A 19,540-nucleotide genomic window follows, 5' to 3' on the forward strand; every position below is an offset into this window, starting at 1 on the left:
GAGGGCTGTTTCTAGAGAATGCAAACCCCTCACAAAATGAGAAAGGATTGCTGAATACTACATGCCGCCAAGCTGGGCTCACCCCATTGTGGTTCTAAAAGGCTAATAAAAATCCACCAATTAATTGTGACAGTTCAATGGAAAGTTATTCAATTGTGAACATGAGTAAGGTTCAGCTTTAAAAGAGGAGGGGAATTGTTGCTATAGTTACGTCAATATAAGCTCCTTGTCTTGGCGGTTGAGGCAGACCAGCGTGTGAGCAGCATCAGAGTGCTATATCTGACATGGGATGGCCTCTAAGAGACACCAAAGCTATGTTTGAAATAGGCGAGGTACCCGGCCCTAGGTCTTAAACCACTGCAGGCTTACTTCTTAGGTTTTTCCTGGGGTGGGTGAACGGTTTTCATATGTTCTCTCTAAAGAAACTAGCAAAAGCCAAATAGAATAAGAAAACATGCTCCGAATTGTTTTTACCTTTCGGCCACCGATATTTCCTAGACTGTCAATTAGAGGAATGTTGAGAAAGGTGTGTAGGTATATAGAATAGTTTCAGTCTTCGAAGTGTTAAGACATTCACAACACAGTATATTTAAGTTCCAATGTACTAATGGCCTGTAGTTAAGAGTCTGAAGAGTTTGCAGGGGTTGTAATTTTTATTTAAAAAGAAATACATATATTGAAAATTTGAAATACAGCCTTGTTAAACATCAATATCAAATGCCTTTTCATGCCTGGCTCATTCAATTCCCATGAGATCCCTGGCCCTGTAAAAGCATAATACTTGGAAGATGGCTTATCCTAATAGCTTGGGCACCCACCTTGTCCAAAATGGCATCTTGACATTGAGCAGTGTTTTCTTGCCAGGGGCATTTTGTGTTAATGGGGATGGAGAATAAGAATATTGGTAGGTCTTTTTTGTTTGTTTTACTTGACTTTTTAAATCTGTGCATGGTGCCCAGTAGAATCTACTCCTCATTCATAACCACATTTTGGATGTCAGCTTACAGGCATCCCTGTGGAGACTGTCAACACTTTGATTATCCCACTATAATCACTCAGTCCTTCTGCCTTCAACTTAGAGCATGGCATGCAAGCTCCCCCAATTCTTATTCATTGCATTGCATCTTTCTCAGCTCAGTGCCACTGAGGCCAGGGGATTGCTTTAAAACAATCGGAAACATACCACTGGGGGAGGGAAAGAGCGATACAGACTGAGCACTGTTGCTTTTCAGTGAGTTTGAACAAAGACTGTGTTTTTCCTTTACCAGAATACACCATCTCTCTCATCCTGTTTCATGAACAAAGTTTGGGACTAAAGGATCACAAGTCACACATTGCCCACCTAGCCCACCAGCGTAACGTGCAGAAAAGCCCACATAATAATGTTCAGAGTTTCTTAGCAATTAATGTTGGGAATTAGAGTAAGTGAAAATTAAAAGAAGACAGAACCAGGGACAGCCATTTAACTTGGAGAAGACAGATGGGAGAAAGTCCCCGAACAGACTCCTTTTCATGGAATCATCCTAGCCATCTGCAGCCCCTCATCGCCGGCCAAAGCGAAAGCTGAAACCACCTTTCTTCCTATTGTAGCCGCTGAGTTCCTCAGCCAAGCTCCCCAATAGACCATTCCTCTTTTCTTCACTTGCTAGGTAGATGTTGGTAGCTTTGTTGTCCACCTCTTGCCTCCCAAACCTGAATCTGAAACCAGCTCGCTCTTTACCAAGTCCCTGTAGCTTCTTAGCCATGATGAACAGAGAGGCTGGATCTTGGAATCTCTTCTGCCTAGGTGCTCCAACTGGGAAGCCAGGCCGGTGACCTCCCACTATCTCCAGCCCGCTCATCTGAACCCTGCCAATGCCATCTGCTGGATCTCCGATTTTTCTTCTGTCACTTGGAGGAAAGCAGGCACCCAGAGTCAGAAGGAGGAGACAGGAGAGGGAGTGAGGTGCTTTCATCTGGTTTGTTGGCATTGGGGAGCAGAGGGAGAAAGTTACAGACTGTACACACTCATTGTTTCAAAACAACTTGTCAATAGTAACATCTCAAAGTCTGGGCAAACACTGTGGAGCTGAGCTGGAGATCCTCAGCTGAGCCCAACTTCCAAGAAGCATTAGTTAGTGTCACTAGGCTGAGTGTTTGGGCTTTTATTTTCTTAGCAGGCTTGGGAGTTGATTGTACCAATTAGACTGGTTTTCACTCTACTGAAATCCCCTGGATTCGGCTGCTTTGGCAGCTTAGTGCTCTAATGCTGCAGCTGCTTGAATGGTTTACAGCAGTGTAGTTTTGCCCTGGTAGGGTTGAGTGAATTTGGACTCATTAGTCTTTTATTATAATTATTGACTCTTGGGCTTTATCATCTCAGAAGCACTGGGTGGAAAGTTATGAGCATCCACTTCTAATAGGTCTCAACTTGATAATATATAGGACTGGCTAAGCTGTTCAGTTAGGTTGCTTGTTAATGTCCTCTTAACATTTAAATAAGATGCTCCTAGAATTTAGAACCAGCTCTGTAGAATTCACCATATTTGAAGGCTTATGAAAAATAGACTAGGTGGTCCTATCAGCCAGACTCCTTGAGACACTCGGAGTATACAAGATGGCCCACTGTAGAATTTGAAGCAAAAATAAAGCTTTTCTAAACACCATTGTCTCTACAATAAGTGCTCTCCCTCTGTAGAAGAGAGGCCCCACTATGGGTGGCTACAGAGTTTACAACCCTTTCTGCCCTCTAGGGAACAGAACTATGATTTAGATAAAGACTGTATGTCCTGATGAATATAGAACTATGTTATCCAGGGCCTTTCAGCTCCTTCCAAAAATCAGTTCATTTGAAATTATTCTATAGAAGCAACCTCAGCCAGAAAGCATGAAAGAAGAAAAATTAAGAAAAAAATCCACCCCCTACAAACCTGTCTGCTTATGAAGACTCACAGGGAACGAAGTTAGCTTTCTCCTGGGAGATCCTGCATAGGTTGAAGGAGATTGGACTTTTCAGATGAAATGGTTGCTAAGTGGAGGTGGGGAAGACGGTGCCTTTTTAGGGAAACCCTGTCTCATCCCCATGATGAAAATCAGTTCATCAGCACACTGAAAGATTTCAGTTTCCTTTCCCTAGTCTCTCACTTCAAGCTTTTTAGGAGTTGGAAGCACCCAGTTCTTAATCTCACAATCTTGTCCAACCTCCTAGTCTCATCTGGACCCCCTATCCTAGTTTGCACCTGCCTAAGCTGAGCATCATTGGCTAATTGTAGTAGACAGGAACTGGGTCTGTCCTGCATCCATCTTCAAGGATGAGCAAAGATGTGTGTTGGAGTAAGCTATTTCATGACAAGGAGTCAAATCTACTTACATTATTCCTTCTGGATCTTCCTTCCCCAGGAGGTTGCTGATTTTCTTAGTTCCAGTGGATGGTCTAGAAAGAGCCAGTCTGAGCTTCTCAAGACTCCTGGGCTCTCCCTGCTTTAAATAGGCCTTCAGGAGATGCTTCAATTTCTGAGTATCTCTGGCCCTTTGTAGTCTGATTGCTACACATTCCAGAGTCTGGGATTCCATTGGGAACATGAGTGACCATGGAGAGCAAGAAGGCACTGATCAAACCTAATAGAGATTCTGATTAGAGGGTCAAATGGGGCACAATTGTGCTGCCCACCCCACCCCCAAACACTGTCCAGTCATTTCATTTGGCAAGGAGTTGATGGGATCATTAACTGTGAGTTGGATGTAGTTCCTTCCTGTTTTCCTCACTGTCAACAATTGTCACTAGTATTAAGAATGGCCTCAGTCTTTTATTCTGTTATTTATATCTCACTCTCTCCTTGAATCCTGGGCAGGGAAGAGATAGGAAGGGGAGGGAGCAGGTGTTCGATGGGAAGAGAAAGTATTTCATCTATATGTGGCATCTCTTTCTGTATTCTCTTCTATATCAGTTGTCTTGGGTTAATCCTTCCAAAGCTAGCCGAATTTACCATCTTTTTTAGTGGCTGAGAAAAGCTGTAATCTTGATATAGCTTATCGGATATACAACTTTACAATACAATCCTGCTACCAGTCTACAGAACTGATAAAGTACTATAGACGGCAATTTGTCATAGCATCAGCTCTAATTGCTAATACGGAGGAGTTAGATGTGAAACAGAGAATGGACCTATTGGAAATAGTCCACACTCTCGGATCCAGACTGTCCCACCAATGCATATGGGGAAGGGGAAGAGAATTAGCATTTATTTAGCACATGCTTTATCTCATTTGATCCTTACAATCATGCTGTGAGGTAGGTGCTATTGTTATCCCCATTTTAAAATGGAAGAAACTAAGGCAGCTAGGGGTTAAGTAACTTGTCCAGGGTCACATAGCTAGTATCTGAGGCTGAATTTGAACTCAGTTAGATGAAGGCATGATCCCCTCTGACCTTTTCAAGCTATTTCTTTTCAAACAGTTTGGGGAATGGAATTTTTTAAAAATTTTATTTGTATCTTCAGTTCATGGGGAGTGTTTTTAACAGTTTTGAAAGTGCTCTTTCACATGCATGATCTCATTTGATCCACAGAGCAATCTTGTGAGAGACTTAGGAATTTTTATCTCCATTTTTGAATGAGGAAGAAGCAGGTGAAGTGATTTGTGCACATAGCAGAACAATACTCAAACCCAGGTCTTCCCAGTCCAAGTCCAGTGATCTTCCATGACACAATGCTATAGCTAATACAAAGTACAGATTCAGAGGGAGTTACTTTCTTATCCTGGAATAACTAGCCCCGTTGGTCGCTGATGGTGACTATCTAATTCTTGTGGGAAGTCTGCTTGCTAGAGATAGAAGAATATGTGTTCCCAGAATACCCCTTTGGAAAACAAATTCCATGAGTTGACCTTGACAACTGGCTAGCGTGCAGCTTGGTTTTTGTTCAGCCTCAGTGGTTTGGGTACATGAGGAAGAAGGATGAAATAGATTCTAGGCAACTCACTTTGGGAGTGGTACTGCTAAGCTTGTTTAATAATCTCAGCTGGTTGTTAGTGATCTGGAGGGGAATTTAATTTAATTGCTTAGCTATGAGAGACCTGGGGGAAGGATCCCCCATTCACCTCCAGAATGATATTCCTGAAGTATAACTTTCCAAATCACTTCCTTGTTGTTGTCTGTTCTTTGTTCTCTCAGAGGACCATGACACTAAGAAAACGATGCTGTGACTTGCAAGTGAATTAGATTTAAGTGAGGCAGGGCTGTGCAAAGTCACCAGCCTCACCCTCTCCTCTGGAGCCATCTGGGTCTAATAGTGAGATATAGCTCAGGATGTCTGGAGATGGCCTCCAGGGGTTCCCCATAGATTATTGTGGGGCAAAGTCCAAATTTAACTCAGTAATCACAGCCTTCGTAGTCAGCTTCCACCTACCTTTCCAGTTTTATCCCATATCCCTCCTATTCATATATTGGGCTTTATTCAAGCTGGGCTGCTTGCTGCTCTTCTTAAACAAGCCCTAACCTCTACTTCAGGACCTCTACTCATGCCATTCCTTGTGGTTGGAATGCCCCCCTCCCACGTTTCTCCATTCTTTCAAGATAGCCAGGTCTGGCTTCAATGTCACCTTCTCTGTGATGCTTCCACTCTGATTGAAAGTGGTCTCTCCCTTCTCTAAGTTCACCTCACATTTTGTGCCTCTCAAGAATTTCTTGGACTCTGCTTTGGGCTAGCCTGTAAGCCTTCTGAGGACAGAAGCCCTCATATATTTAGATTGTCTGTCGAGAGGCATCTGGGGCCCTTCCCTGTAAGTCCTGTTTAGCCCCATTGCATAGTGTCAGGGAATAGCTTTCACCATGTCTTCTGGATTCCCTCATAACCTTGGTTAGTTCATCAATCCCAAACCACTCAAACTGTTATCTTGCAGTTTAGCTCCTGGAAGGAATAACAGTGAGTCCAGCCACAAACTGTGGCCACCCAGGTGTCCGCCTCAAAGATCTGTGCTCCCTGGGGACCCAAAAGGCAACTATAGCTACCTACGTACCAAGGCCAGCGTGAGACAGGAGGTCTATTCAGAGCCCAGGGTGGGACTTGGAGACCTAGGAAGAGATACCCCAGCTGATACCACATGCTGGGTCTAAGGCCTCTTTGGGTTTGGTTTGGTTTTGTACTTTTTCCCCTACTTTGTTGAATGGTCTAGGTTTTTCCTCTCCTGGAGAGGAAAGAATGTTTTTGAGTTTTATAAAGCCTCAGTCCCCTTTGACTTGTCTACTGAGAGCATCTAAACAAAGGGGGGAAGCAGAGAGAACTCTTCTCTCCTTGCACCATATGACCATTAACCTGTTCCCAAGTTGAGGGGAAGTCCTGGATGGTTTGGGATGGTTTCATTTCCATTTTGTCTGGAGTCAGGGACCGACAAATGGTGAGTTCTTGCCAGTTTTTCTTTTGGCTTTGTCTAGGTGGTCAAACTAAGACCGCAGCTCTGAAGAGTTTTGTTCTGGACAGATCCAGAGCTCCTACCTGATTGGAGCAAATTATGTAAATATACAAAGCTGATATGATTGGAGGGAAGCAGAAAGATTACCTTGTTTTAAGAAATTGCATCAGCTAGGTGACACAGTGGATAGAGCACTGGCCCTAGTGTCAGGAAGACCTGAGTTCAATTGTGGCCTCAGACATTTGACACCAGCTGTGTGACCCTGGGCAAGTCATTTAACCCTGTTTGTTTCAGTTTCCTTGTCTGTAAAATGAGCTGGAGAAGGAAATGGCAAATCACTCCAGTATCTCTGCCAAGAAAACTCCAAATGGGGTCACCAAGAGTCAGACATGACTGAAATGACTGAACAACAAGATACGAGGCCTTCAGAAGGCAGAGTGAGAACACCCAGTGTCTTTGGGGATGCAAATAGGGATAGGGATGGAGGTGGGAAAGAGACAACAATAATGGATGATATTAATATGTTACTTTAAGGTTTACAAAAGACAGTACATCATTTGGCAGCCAAGTGGTACAGTGGAGAGATCATTGGACCTGGAGTCAGGAAGGCCTGAGTTCAAATTTAACCTCACACATAAATTGTATGGCCTTGGGCAAATTGTAACCTCTGTCTGCCTTACTTTCCTTGTCTGCGAAATGGGTGTAACAGGAGTTCCCACCTTGCAGGGTTACTGTAAGGATAAGAAGAGGTAATTGGGGTTAGGTTATGTGTAAATTGCTTTGTAAACCTTAAGGCACTTTATAAATGCTATTTATTATTGTTGTTTTATTTTTCTAAAACTCTATGAAATAAGTCCTACAGACTTTATTATCCCTACTTTACAGATGAGAAAGCTGAGGCTGAGGGAAATTAAGCAATTTCCAAATCACATTAGTTTTAGAGCAGAATTAGAAACCAGGAGTCACCTTATTCCCAACCCAACATCCTTAACCATTACTCCTCACTGCTTCTCGTCCAGCTTTGAAAGTGACACCAAACCCAGCCTCTCCCTCCCCATATCCCATCTGCTGCCTCTGTGGAAATATATAGTGTGGTTTGGGGGATACAGATGTGGGGATTTTGTGTCAATCCGCTGAATCCAGAGGCTCACAGTCAGCTTATGCTCCATAAACGCATCACCAGAGCATGTGGGCTGATTCTTTGAGCATCTGAGCACCCCCCTGGCTGCCTTCAGGGACTGAGGCTGATTCCTGGGAAGTGTGGACCAGGGATAAGATAGGGAAGACCTGAGTTGGCTGCTTATGCCTCTGAGAAGTTTGTCCCCCAGGAACGGTTGACAGGTAGGTTTTGGGTTCCCAGAGAGTTCAACAGAAGGAAAAAACATATGTCAATCACAAAACTACAGGAGTTAATTCCACGCCAGCTTTGAAAGTCTTTTAATGTTGCCAAAGTAAATTCAAAGGAGAATTTATTGCTTGGATTGATGAGTTGGGCAGTAAAAGCAGACTTTTAAGGAAATGAGCCAAGTGGGACCAACCTTTGGGCAGGCTGCAAACATCACGGTTCTGTGGGTTAACTGGGTTGTTTAATCTGACCCTTGGTATTTGGACCTGGAAAGAACTTTAGAGATGGCCCTATGTCAACCTCCTCTACTCCCATTTTTATAAATGGAGAAACTGAGGCCCAGAGGAGGTCACTCAGAAAGTTATTTGCAAAACTGGGAATAAAACCCAGGTCTTCTGTATTCTTAAGCCTTATTAACTATTAGCACTTTGGCAATGATGAATTCATCAGCTTTTTCTGGGATCCTCCCTGGAGAATACCTTGTACAATAGATAAGATGTGATGGGGCATTGTGGGAAGGTAGTCAGGACCCTGTCCAGGGAAGACACTGCCCTGGGTGTGATAGCAGGGCCTCATTCGTGAAGGTGACCGATAAAATTTGGATGAGAGGCAGACATAAAGGAAAGAAAGAAGAGCTCTGACGGGGTCAGATTTGGCACATTTAGACAACTTCTCTATTTTGGCATGGCCTCGTATACACAGACAAACCACTGAGCCCGGAGGCATGTAGGCAATGATTAAGACATGCACTGGTGTCTGTCCATTCTTTGGGCACCTTGTAAAAGAATTTGATCTCACTTTAGCCTTCTCAATCCCATCTGTAGACCTAAGAGATGATCCCTGTTGGGAGACTTATGCTGATTTGAAAGAACTAGAAGAAGAACGAAATACACACATGGGTCAAACCTATTGTGACCAACTCAAGGAAATCGTGAGTTCTCATGTAGTGAAATTTTCTTGTATCAAATAATAATCACTCCCTTCTCTATAGTACTCTGAAATCTACAAGGCATTTTCCTACAACAATCCTGAGAGACAGGTGGTGCAAGTATTATTGCCTCCACTTTACAGATGGGAAAATGATGGTTTAAAGAACTTGTCCAAAGTCTCACAGTTAGTGATTTTTGGATCAGTGATTCCAACCCAGGTCCCTTGACTCCAAATCCAGTGCTCTTTTCACTACACAGTACCACTCCTCACATGGGCCCCTGAAATATGTTTACTACACGTAGACTTTTAAAAGACAGTATTTGTTGTAAAATGATTTGACCTGAATGTATATCCTTGGTCATATACATACATATATAAGAAGAGTGCATTCATAGGTTTAGACTCTGGGACCATTACATTGTTAACCTCTGGTGGTTGTTATTGTTTGTTTTAATGACTAGCCACTAGGGGCTTTTAGTTCTTATTAAGGGCTATTAACACATCAAAACAGTGGTTAAGAAAACAATAAATCTCAGTAATGAAAGGACCCACAAGGACAATTTGTCACTCGGCAACCCACAGCATAGAATCCCTCTATTATGTTGCATTATTACCAAGATTCATATAAACCACACCTGAGTCATGGAATTCTGAATGGATAGACTGGGCCAGTCTTGCTCTATTAGGGTCATCTGTGAATGAGGAAGGGGTTAGTCTTGCCTTCCATCCTGTGAGTTTTATTAATAGGTTTCCTATCTGTACATGAAACTATAACTTAGGAGCTCTACAGCTACCTGTGGAAATGGAATATTCCAGAAAAGCTCAAAGACACAAGAATCAGTGAAGAAAGGTCAAAATGAGTTCCTTTATTTCAAGGAGATTGGAAATCCATGTAAAGAGAGAGACACCAATCACACACTACTTATATGTATTGGACCATTAAATGTCACATTTGTTCCAGCAGCTTCAACCAAAACCTAGACACAGAATTTTGAGGAACAGTAGGGGCCCATGGACCAACAGGAGTTGGCTAGGACAGAGGTCATTCTAAATAGAATCAAAGCATATTAGCCATGGAAGGGATCTTAGAAGATAGAACTTAGGATGCTAGAGCTTGAAGGAACTTTAGAACATAGAATATTAGAGCCACAAAAGACCTCCAAGAAGATGTACACAAATCATAGATGGATAGGTCTCGACTTGGGCGGGACCTCAGAGATCACCTAATCCAACCGTCCCCCACCCCCATTTTACAGAAATGAAGGACCAATTGATCTATCAAAGGTCACACCATTAGTAAGCCTCAGAGGCAGCATCTAAACCCAGGTCCTTTGACTACAGAATCAATTGTCTTTCCACTGCTATCCATCTCTTTCATTTTATTAACATGAGGGAGGTCTGTCTCTCTCTGTCCAACTTGGTTTCCGTTGCTCCGTACCTCTTGTCCTTAGTCTAGTGGACAGAAAGTTCGCTTCTCCTGCAGGTGGTCTCTAGCTTCATTTCAGACTAGCAATCTCATAGTCATGCTCCCAGAATCAGGAAATCCCCTGCCCTGGTAGTTCTATAGAGTCACAGCCAGGAATGCTGGTTGGCCTAGCCTGGGGAGAGGCTGTAGCTGATTTCTGTTCAAGGAGGCTTTGATCAAGCTAGGGCATGGGAGGGGAGGGGGTTGGCTAGCCAAGTCCCCAAACATCATCTGCCCCAGTTCACTACCATTCCCTGGAAGCATACGGTTTCCTATCTGTGTGATACATTTCCTACTGTGATCCAGAAGGGGAGACTCTCACATAACGCTGCTTCAAATGTGGTTTTGGGAAAATGTGCAGGAGGGCAGCTGAGAAAGGGGAAGGCATAACTATCTTTGTATATGTGTTTGTATATACATGCACATACATGGATGAATGTATATATGTCCATATATCACTTCATAGCTCTCAAACCACATTTTCAAATATACATATTATCTAGTTAGAGCTTGTACTAACCCTGCAAGGTAGCCAGTCAGACAAACACATGATTCTTATCCCCAATTTACAGATGAGGAAAATGGCTTGAGGTGAAAGGTGAACTGACTTGCCCGTGGTCACACAAGTTCATGGCAAAATTAAAGCTGAGTCTGCTGACCCTTTCTACTATACCAGGCTTCCAGGAAATATGGAGTCCTCTTTACTGAAACCTCAGAGAAAAGAGCTGCAGTGGTCCATGTCTTGGGGTCCCTCCTGCCCTCCCCTTCTCTCTCATCCTCCTTTTTCTCTGCTCCTGACCCCCAGTGCACAGACAGTGCACCCTCTTAGACAGATTCAATGCAATCCAAGATGGTGGGACTTGTTTACATAGTCCCACCTAATCCTCCACAATCCCTGTATCCTTAGACTGTATTAAATACCTTCTTGGCAGCTCCAAACCAACTCACTTAGAGATTCCTAGGGGTGATGTGAGGATTCAACTGCTTCTGGCTCAAATGCAAGCTAAGTTTTTGGCCCCAAAGCAAAGCCAAGCAGGGCAGAAAGCAGAGGAGCAAAGCCTCTGGGAGAAGATAGAAGGCTCTTTCCAACATTGTCATATGTGGAGGATGCCTGGGGGGAGAGGGGAGGAGGGGAGCAATAGCAGGAAATCTTAGCAGGCACAAGCTCACATCCAGACCCAAGTACAAGCTCTATCAAAACGAGTTACATGTGGTTGCAAGGGGAAAATTAATTGAAAACTATTTGCAATCCAACCTTTGCTTCTCTCCTGGGCTTCCTGCTGGGGAGTTCCCAGACCGATGATGCTAAGGGCAAAAGTGGAGGGGGCAGTTTTCTATCAGCCTCAGTATCCAGCAAGTAAATTTGGGTCTTTAAAATCCCTACACTTGGGGAAGGGAGTGCTCCGGAAAGAGAAGGAACTAAAGGTACTAAATAGATAAACACCTATGTATTTACATATACATTTACACATAGGTATGGTTATATATACGCAGCATATATGTATGTATATGTATGTATGTATATGTAATATATACATGTCTGTGATATATGTGTATATAGTATATATTCCAGTGCTTTTGGGGGGAGGTAGGGCAGGACTAGAGAATTAAATTGCTGATTTTTTAAAGAGTGTTTTGTTTTGTTTAAGTTGCGGATTGAAATGCAACCTCTCTGTGCATGTTCTCAGGAGGAAAGCAGCAACAAGAATAGATTGCATTTTTATAGCACTTTAACTTTTATATACGTGACTTCACTTATTCCCTGGCACAGTAAGTGCTATTACTGGTGCTACAACCGTTATTCCCATTTTATAGATGAGTAAACTGAGAACTGAAAAGGTAAAATAACTTCCTAGAGGTCATGTAACTCGTAAAGTGCCAGGCTAGAACTTAAACCTATACCTTTGATTCCAAATCTAAGGCCCTTTTCACGATCTGAAGCAACCTCTCTCTAAAAGTGCAAGAAAATCTCTAATACAAGTGCTAACTAATCCAGCCCACATTAAGAGTGCAGCAAAACCGCTGACCCTTTCCTTACTGTGTCCTCTATGTGTTAGAAAAGCCAGAAAACAAGTTCTGGAATGGAACCTCACTAAAGTCCTCATGGCAGCTAGGTGGTACAGCAGATAGAGTGCCAGGCTTGGAGTCAGAAACACTCATCTTCCTGAGTTCAAATCTGGCTTCAGACACTTATTAGTTGTGTGACCTAGGCTAGTCACTTAACCTTGTTTGCCTCAGTTTCCTCATCTGAGAAATGAGCTGGAGAAGGAAATGGCAAATCACTCCAGTATCTTTGCCAAGAAAACCTCAAATGGGGTCATGAAGAGTTGGATACAACTGAAATGACTCAACAGCAATAAGGCAGGATGTAACAGATCCATTGTGGGCTTGGGCAGGCTGAGGTTTGCCGCTTCATTTTGTGAAAGATAGCAGTGGTGGGGAGAGGACATTCCCGGTCCTTACGTGACATGAACCAACTCCCATCCCTAGAGAGTGCACAGCCAGTTGGCAACATGGGCGTTAGTCTTGTAAAGAGAGTGCACTGTGGTGGTGACTTGGGATCTGAGCCCTAACTCCTATGGAACCACCTGACCTTTGCCCCTGGGTACTGAATGTAAGGGGTGCCTATGGCATGCACTGCAGGAGCTTAGAAAGCATAGAGGTTAGCACCTAGTTAGCAAGAATAATTAGTCAAAAGAGAAAGGTAGCACATGGTGGGCTAGAGCAAGCTCATCCTGCATCTACCCCTCCCCTCCCCTTGCTTTCCTCCTGGGGAAAAGAAACAGAGTGCTTATGGAAGTTTGCCCTTTGGAGACCTGAGGTACTCAGCCTAAGTGCAGATTCCTAGTTACAGCCCTTCCAAGTACATTTAAGAACCTAGGAACACCTTTACTATTCAGGCTTCCCAGGGGAATAGTTGTTCAACCTTAATTTGACAGGCAGAGTTATTGAAGTCAGGAGAGGTGAGAAGGCTGACTGAATCTGCTGGAACCAAAGTCTGAAGCTCAGAGCTGCCTCTCCTTGGCTCTAACCACAAGACTTTGCTCTCCTTCCACCCAAGTGCCACTGCCTCTCATCTGTGTGACAGCCAAAAAAAAAGGGCGAGTTGCCTTCTGATTCATGTGCATCTGTGAATCAATTAACATCTCACCAGGAGTTTGTTTGGTGACAGATCAGAAAATGCTTGGCACTTCCCACGCAAGTCTCACAGAGAGGGAAGTCAGCTGGCCCAGGTCCTAGCCAAAGTGAGGCCTTAGGGATCCTGGCCCTCAGGGCCAGCTATAGCTCTACAGTCTTCCTTTGGGGACCCCAGGAATTCTGCCTACCTCAGTTCCTAAGTGATAGGAAGCTGATTTTTAGAACTGGAGATAATGGAAACTCCTTTTTCAAGTCTCTTAATTTAAAATAAAGCAATAAATGAATGGAATATTTTTGGGCAGAAAGAAAACCTGGGATAAATAGGCATTGGGTTAGAGTTGTAAAGTCTTCTGATGCCTAACCAGGCTGTAGAGGGGGTTGTGGATTCTTGAAGTGGATGCCCGATATATCACAAGCTCCATCAGATACTACCAGAGACTACTGGTGAGGACCAGCCTAGCTAAGTACAGAAAAGCTCAGGTCCAGAAAACTGGCCACTAACTTATGAATTTATTTGTTTATTTGCCACTTTTCATTAAACTGGTTAGCAAGGGAAGGAAAGATTTGCCATCTGTGACTAGGGGGTGCCCACGTTGATAAAACTGTAGATCTTTGAAGTACAGAGTAGGTGGCCCTGACTTGACAGTGGCCAGGCCAGTGAAAATCTACCCTTTGGGTCTAGGCCTCCATCTGGCCCTGCCTAGAGTGGAGGGAAAGGGTAGGGTGCCCATCATACTTTGGAGAATGATCACCAGCAACCCAGGTTGGGGAGAATGTAGCAACTTGGCCCTTCCATCTTTGTTCATCATACAGGTTAGTGGTAGAGGCCAGGATAGAAAGACAAGCCTCCTGTCTCCCAGTTGAAGGCTTTTCCCCTCAACCCTTTGTTACCTATTTTTATCTGAACACATTTCCCAAGGAATGGTGTGTGTGTGTGCACGCGCATGTGTGTATGAGGGGGTTGGCAGTTGGTGTTTGAGCTTGAATGGAAGCTTCAGATTACAGTTTTATTCTTTCCAGCCTCCTTCTTCACACTTGCCCCACTGTCCTTTTGCCAGACTCTTTGCCTAGGACCTGGGTTTTCTGTGCTATGTAATATTTTCATTCATCCCTGGGGAATGAACCTCACTCAGTGATGGAGCTTCTGCATCTCCTTTCTGCTTCTGCTGCTTCGTGCTCTAAGGTCCTTCTGGGTCCTTGCCCTTCATCAGTTTGACAGAACTAAGCCATCCCCCCACCCCCTGACCTCCCTGCCCTAGTAGGTCAGCCTATCATCCTTCACCTGGGACAAAAGAATGCCCTTAGGCTGAGAGAGTGAAGGCTGCCCTTAGCAGAAAAGGAAGCAGATGGAATTTTAAGTCAGACGTTATAGGTTCCCATCGTGGCTCTGGCATTTCTTGGCTGTGTGACCTTGGGCAAGTCACTTCATCTCTTTGGGCCTCAGGCTCCACTGTAAAATGAAGAAGCTGGACTAGTGATCTCTGAGGTCCCTTGCAGCTATAAATCCTAAATCATATGAACAATGAAGGCCTCCTTCCCCTGGCTTTCAGAAACCCACTGGTGCTAATGCCTGTGAGCAGGGGGCAGGGACTTGCTTCATGTCTAGGGGAGGTGACTTCAAAAGAAGCAGAGGGGAAAAAAACCTTACCATCCCTGACAACTGAGCTGTGACTACTGCCTGCTAATGAGGGTTAGGATGCCGGAGGGAAGTTCCTGACCGAGGGAATTTCTGTCAACCTGGACCCACAGTCTGAAGTCACAGCAGGAAGGGTTGGGTTAGGCCTGCCTCCTCCCCTTGCTTTTTAAATGAAGAACACAAGAGGAGGGGGACTCTACATTCCTGATCTGGAGCCCTCATTATGGACTAGGGGCCTGGTCCAAGACAGCAAAGCCCGCAGGGGATGGGAGGCTTGGGGGGGGGGAAGGAGGGAGGGAAGGAGGGATGGAAGGAGGGACAGAGTCTGCTTCCGTGGAGCCCATGAATGAGGGCACCTCCCCCAGGAGAGCCATGCCCACTGCAGCAGTGCCTGGGTCATTCAGAAGGACAGAGCCAGACATCTCCTGGCCCTGATGCTGAGCCTTTCCACCAGCAAGTAGAAGGGAAGAGATAGGCACAAAGCCCATGCTGGAACATCTGGGCTTGGCCCCAAACAGCTTGTGCTGATAACTACCTCCTTGGCACAGAAGAAAAAGAACTTGTGAGAATGAGGAGTCTTTCACTGCAGGATCTGGGAATATAGCAGTAGGCATGAAAATACTCAGCTCAATCTGCTTTTGCCACATGCTTTTTGGGGCAACAACATAAGCAGCTTTTCTATATCTCTCTCTTAGCCCCACTCTACCCCACCTCACATCCTCTACCCCCCATCGCTCTTTCTGTTGGGTTAATGTTCTCCCAGAGGACAGAGTTGCTCCAATGCCAGACAGGTACAGGGCAGAACTAGGTAGGGCTCTCTGAAGACCAGGCCTCTCCAAAGGAAACAAGGTTTTCTGTTCTGAGACTGAATGAGATTCTCTTTCCATAGTCCTAAAAGGGCAGGCATAGGCTACAGTCATGGTCTAGTCTGGCCCAGTCCTGCCTCCCCCTTGCCCATAAAAGCCCAGAGTCTCCCAGTTCCCTTTGGCTCAGGGAATGCCTTGCCCTGGGAGTCAATCTGAGGGCTGGCACAGGGAAGGGGAAGGAGCTACCAGGTCAGTGTATAGCTCCTGGCTGCATCCCATTCTCAGCTACAAGACCAGGGAATGGGAGAACTCTCAGGAAAGTAACAGTAGGGCTAGAAGTGAATTTCATTGCACTTAGAAGGATGTGGGCTAGACAAGGGTGGGCAACCTGTGGCCTCTAGGCTACATGTAGCCCTCTAGGTCCTAAAGTGTGTCCCTTTGACTGAATCCAAACTTCACAGAACAAATCCCCTTAATAAAAGGATTTGTTCTGTAAAACTTGGATTCAGTCAAAAGGCTGATCTAGAGGGCCACATGTGACCTTGAGGCTGCAGGTTCCCTACCCCTGGATAGGATGTTGAGAAGAGGGAATCCTAACTGCAGAAAAAACTGTGGTAGGAGTGGGAGGTAGAGACTTGCATGATGCCTGAAGGTGAAGGTTTGGAAGTCTAGGCTGGTCTCAAGGTATAGAGCAAAAGATTCATTCTGAGAGGCACAAAAAATTAGCCACTAACTCTTTCCCCAGTCCCTCACTATCTTGTGCCAGCATGGTCTTTGTGTAATCCACCCTGCTTTTTGATCTGTGCCCCTCACAGCTGGCTAGGTGCTTGGGAGCCCCTTCCACCATCTTTGATCCAGCCTGGGCCAGTCTTGTGATCCAAAGGACACTGCTTTTATGTAAAGGCCTAGGACAACCTCTATTCATCATTGACAAATCAGGACTCAGATGAGAAGGAGAACTTTAGAAAGTGCTGAATGCTGAGTTTGAAGGTTAGCCTGGCTGGATTCAGGTCACCCATCTTCCATTCCCAAGAGAGGAAATCCAAGCAAAAAAAAAAAAATTCATCCTCCATACTTCATGTCTCCCGTAATGGGTCCCTAAAGACTTTTTCCCCCTAAACATCATCTGTGATACCCATTCTTCCTCACTGCCCCCCAAATCTTCTCTTCTTTTTGCACCCACAACTCTGGTGGAAACCGTTCTTAACATTGTGTCTGTTTGACACAGGGAGACAGAATTTTGACAAATCCAATTAGATACAGAACTGGTAAGAATACTTATTGGATGAGTAAAAATCTAGGACAGGTATAAAATATGGATCTTAAAGTCATCTTCATACTTATGTCTATACCTAGATATAGCTACCAGTGTGTGAATATATGTGTGTATGTATGTATATATAAACACCCTGATATATATTATTTTTTCCACCTCCAAAATTTACCTCCCACCAGCTGATACAGAGGAAAGTTTTACATCTCTGAACCTGGAGAAGAGTCTTTGTCTCTGTCCTTTCTCAACTCTTTGCCTGCAGGGACCACTGTGATATCATCACTGGTGGGAGGATGGTTCACCCTGACTCATGGACAAAACAACATGAGAATTTGGGGAGAAGATGGAGGGCAGAGTAGCAAGGGTGGGAGAAAAGAGAGGTGGGTAAGGATGGAGTGGGTACTGCCAGTCCCAGTCTAATTTTCCTCTCTGACTGGTCGGATCTTCATCTCAGTAAATTTGAGGGAATACTGCCATCCGGTCCAGGAAGACCACTCGATGCCATCTGCATAGGAGGAGTGGTGACCCCTGAGGTACTGACCATTGAGGTTGGAGGTGTGGCAATTGCGATACCACCAGGCCCCATGGTAGAAAGCAGCGCAGTTATTCTCTGAGTGATCATTGTCTTGGTCCTTGGTTGTAAACTTCATACCATTGTGTTTCAGGAAGGAATCACCTGTATCCCAACAACACACATACACACACACACACACAAACACAGACAAAAGGAATAGCTTACATTTCTCTGGTACTTCATGGTTTTCAAAGCTATTTTTCCACAGAAACTCTGTGGAATGGGAAAAATATAAGCGTTATTATCTACATTTTTATGGTGGAAGAAACTTCAGTTCAAAAGGTAGTGGATAGAGTACTTGACCTGGAGTCAGGAAGATGTGGGTTCAGGTCCTGCCTCCAACATTTATTGTCTTGGTGACTTTAGATAAGTGACAGCCTTTCTAAGCATAATGAACAGAGTTGGTCTAAGGTCCCTTCTGACACTAAATTTGTGACCTGCGATTTGCCCAGGGACCCATAGCCACAAGACCTATGTTCGAATCCCCACCCAATATCTCATTTGCTTCCTGCAGTGGTGTAAGGGGCAGAGCAGGCAGTGAAACATAAGCCACAGAATGTCAGAGCTGGAAAGGAATCTTAGTCTTCTTGTCATCCAACCCTCTCTCTCAATCTGACCGAGAAGGAAACTGAGGGCCAAAGAAGGAAGGGAGCATTTTGTTTACTAAACTGTAAACTCCATTAGGACAGGGACTTCATTTTAAATTTAATTTTCTTGTTTTTCTTTTCAGCTATAGAACAGCTCTCTATATAAGTAAACACACACCTATAATGCTAAACACATAAGACTCCCAAGTACCCACTGACAGAAAACCTTAAAGAATCTGCAATAATAACCTATAACTTTGGTTATACTGTCCCAGGATGTAGCGACAAAACAAGGAAAGCATAAATTAGTTTGTGTAAGTCAACATTTCACAATAAGACTCCATTGATGTGGAGAACATCTATCCAGAACACATCTGTATCTGCCTAGGTACTCTCCTCAACCCACCATTGGATGATTCTGATGCAAATTCCTTGCTCCACCAATATCCAAACTGGACCCTGTTGAGCTAACTCATCCCCTAAACCATACCTGCTGTGCCAGAGTAATCAGCAATGGTGATTGGGTAACCGTCTTCCTCTGGGTCCACAGAGAACAATCCCACAGCAAAGTTTCCATAGTGGGCATAGGCTGTGCCATTGTCAAAGTCCTCCAAGTCTATGTGTAGCTCATAGGTGGCCTGCATGGTCAGAGCATGAATTCTCTTGAGCCCTAAGAGCAAGGGAGATAAATAAGGGAGAGAGATGGGAATCTGTGAGGGGTTTAGCTCATTTAGTGCATGGTAACTAAGGAGCAACACAAATCAAATTTTATAGTTCCAGAGACAGAACCGTGCTCTCAAATGAAAATGTGCATTAGAGCCACTCCATTAGCCCTTATACCACTCCCTCCTTCCTGTATGTTGTACTTCATTCAACTGAAGGTCTACAGAGCCACTGTGCTGTCCTTGTGGTATGCCTGTGAAACCTGGACACTCTGCCAGGAAACTGAACAGCTTCGATTGAATCGTGTTGGCAAGATTCTGAAGATCACCTGGCAGGATAAGCTACCAGACACTGAGGTCCTTTCTCAAGTTGAACTACCAAGCATTCAGACTCCACTGCAGAGAGCACAACTCTGATGGGCTGGCCACATAGTCTGAATGCCAAACATACGTTTGCTTAAAAGACCATTTTACAGAGAACTCACACAAGGCAGGCACTCACAGATCAGAAGAAGCGATACAAGGATACTTTCAAGGTCTGTCTAAAGAACGTTAGTGTTGATTGTGAGGCATGGGAGACACTGACACATGATAGCCCAATGAGCATGCCCTCGTTAAAGAAGGCACTGTACTCTACGAACAATACAGAATCATGGTAGCACAAAGAAAACATGAGATGCTCAAATCTAGAAACATCTCCATCACAAAAATTCCAATGGACTATTTGTGGCTGACCT

At 44.4% G+C, this 19,540-nt stretch overlaps 2 protein-coding genes across 3 annotated transcripts in view; both read right to left on the reverse strand.

The window, feature by feature from the left end:
* Positions 1–679: 679 nt before the first annotated feature.
* QRFP (pyroglutamylated RFamide peptide) lies at positions 680–2,041 on the reverse strand. Its single transcript, XM_072632741.1, is given in 2 exon segments — positions 680–2,008; positions 2,011–2,041. Coding segments are annotated over 2 exon segments (498 nt in total). The 3' UTR covers positions 680–1,541.
* Positions 2,042–9,402: 7,361 nt separating this feature from the next.
* Positions 9,403–19,540, reverse strand: part of FIBCD1 (fibrinogen C domain containing 1) — a 67,328-nt gene continuing 57,190 nt past the window's right edge. For both annotated transcript variants that reach the window (XM_072632738.1, XM_072632740.1), the window contains 2 exons: positions 18,632–18,811; positions 9,403–17,656 (listed from right to left, as the gene is read on the reverse strand). In XM_072632738.1, the coding sequence (XP_072488839.1) occupies positions 17,397–17,656; positions 18,632–18,811 (440 nt within the window). In that variant the 3' untranslated portion in view covers positions 9,403–17,396. The remainder of the gene's footprint in view (positions 17,657–18,631; positions 18,812–19,540) is intronic.

The sequence above is a fragment of the Notamacropus eugenii genome, chromosome 1 (genome assembly GCF_028372415.1).
Source record: "Notamacropus eugenii isolate mMacEug1 chromosome 1, mMacEug1.pri_v2, whole genome shotgun sequence".
Classification (NCBI taxonomy): Eukaryota; Metazoa; Chordata; class Mammalia; order Diprotodontia; family Macropodidae; genus Notamacropus; species Notamacropus eugenii.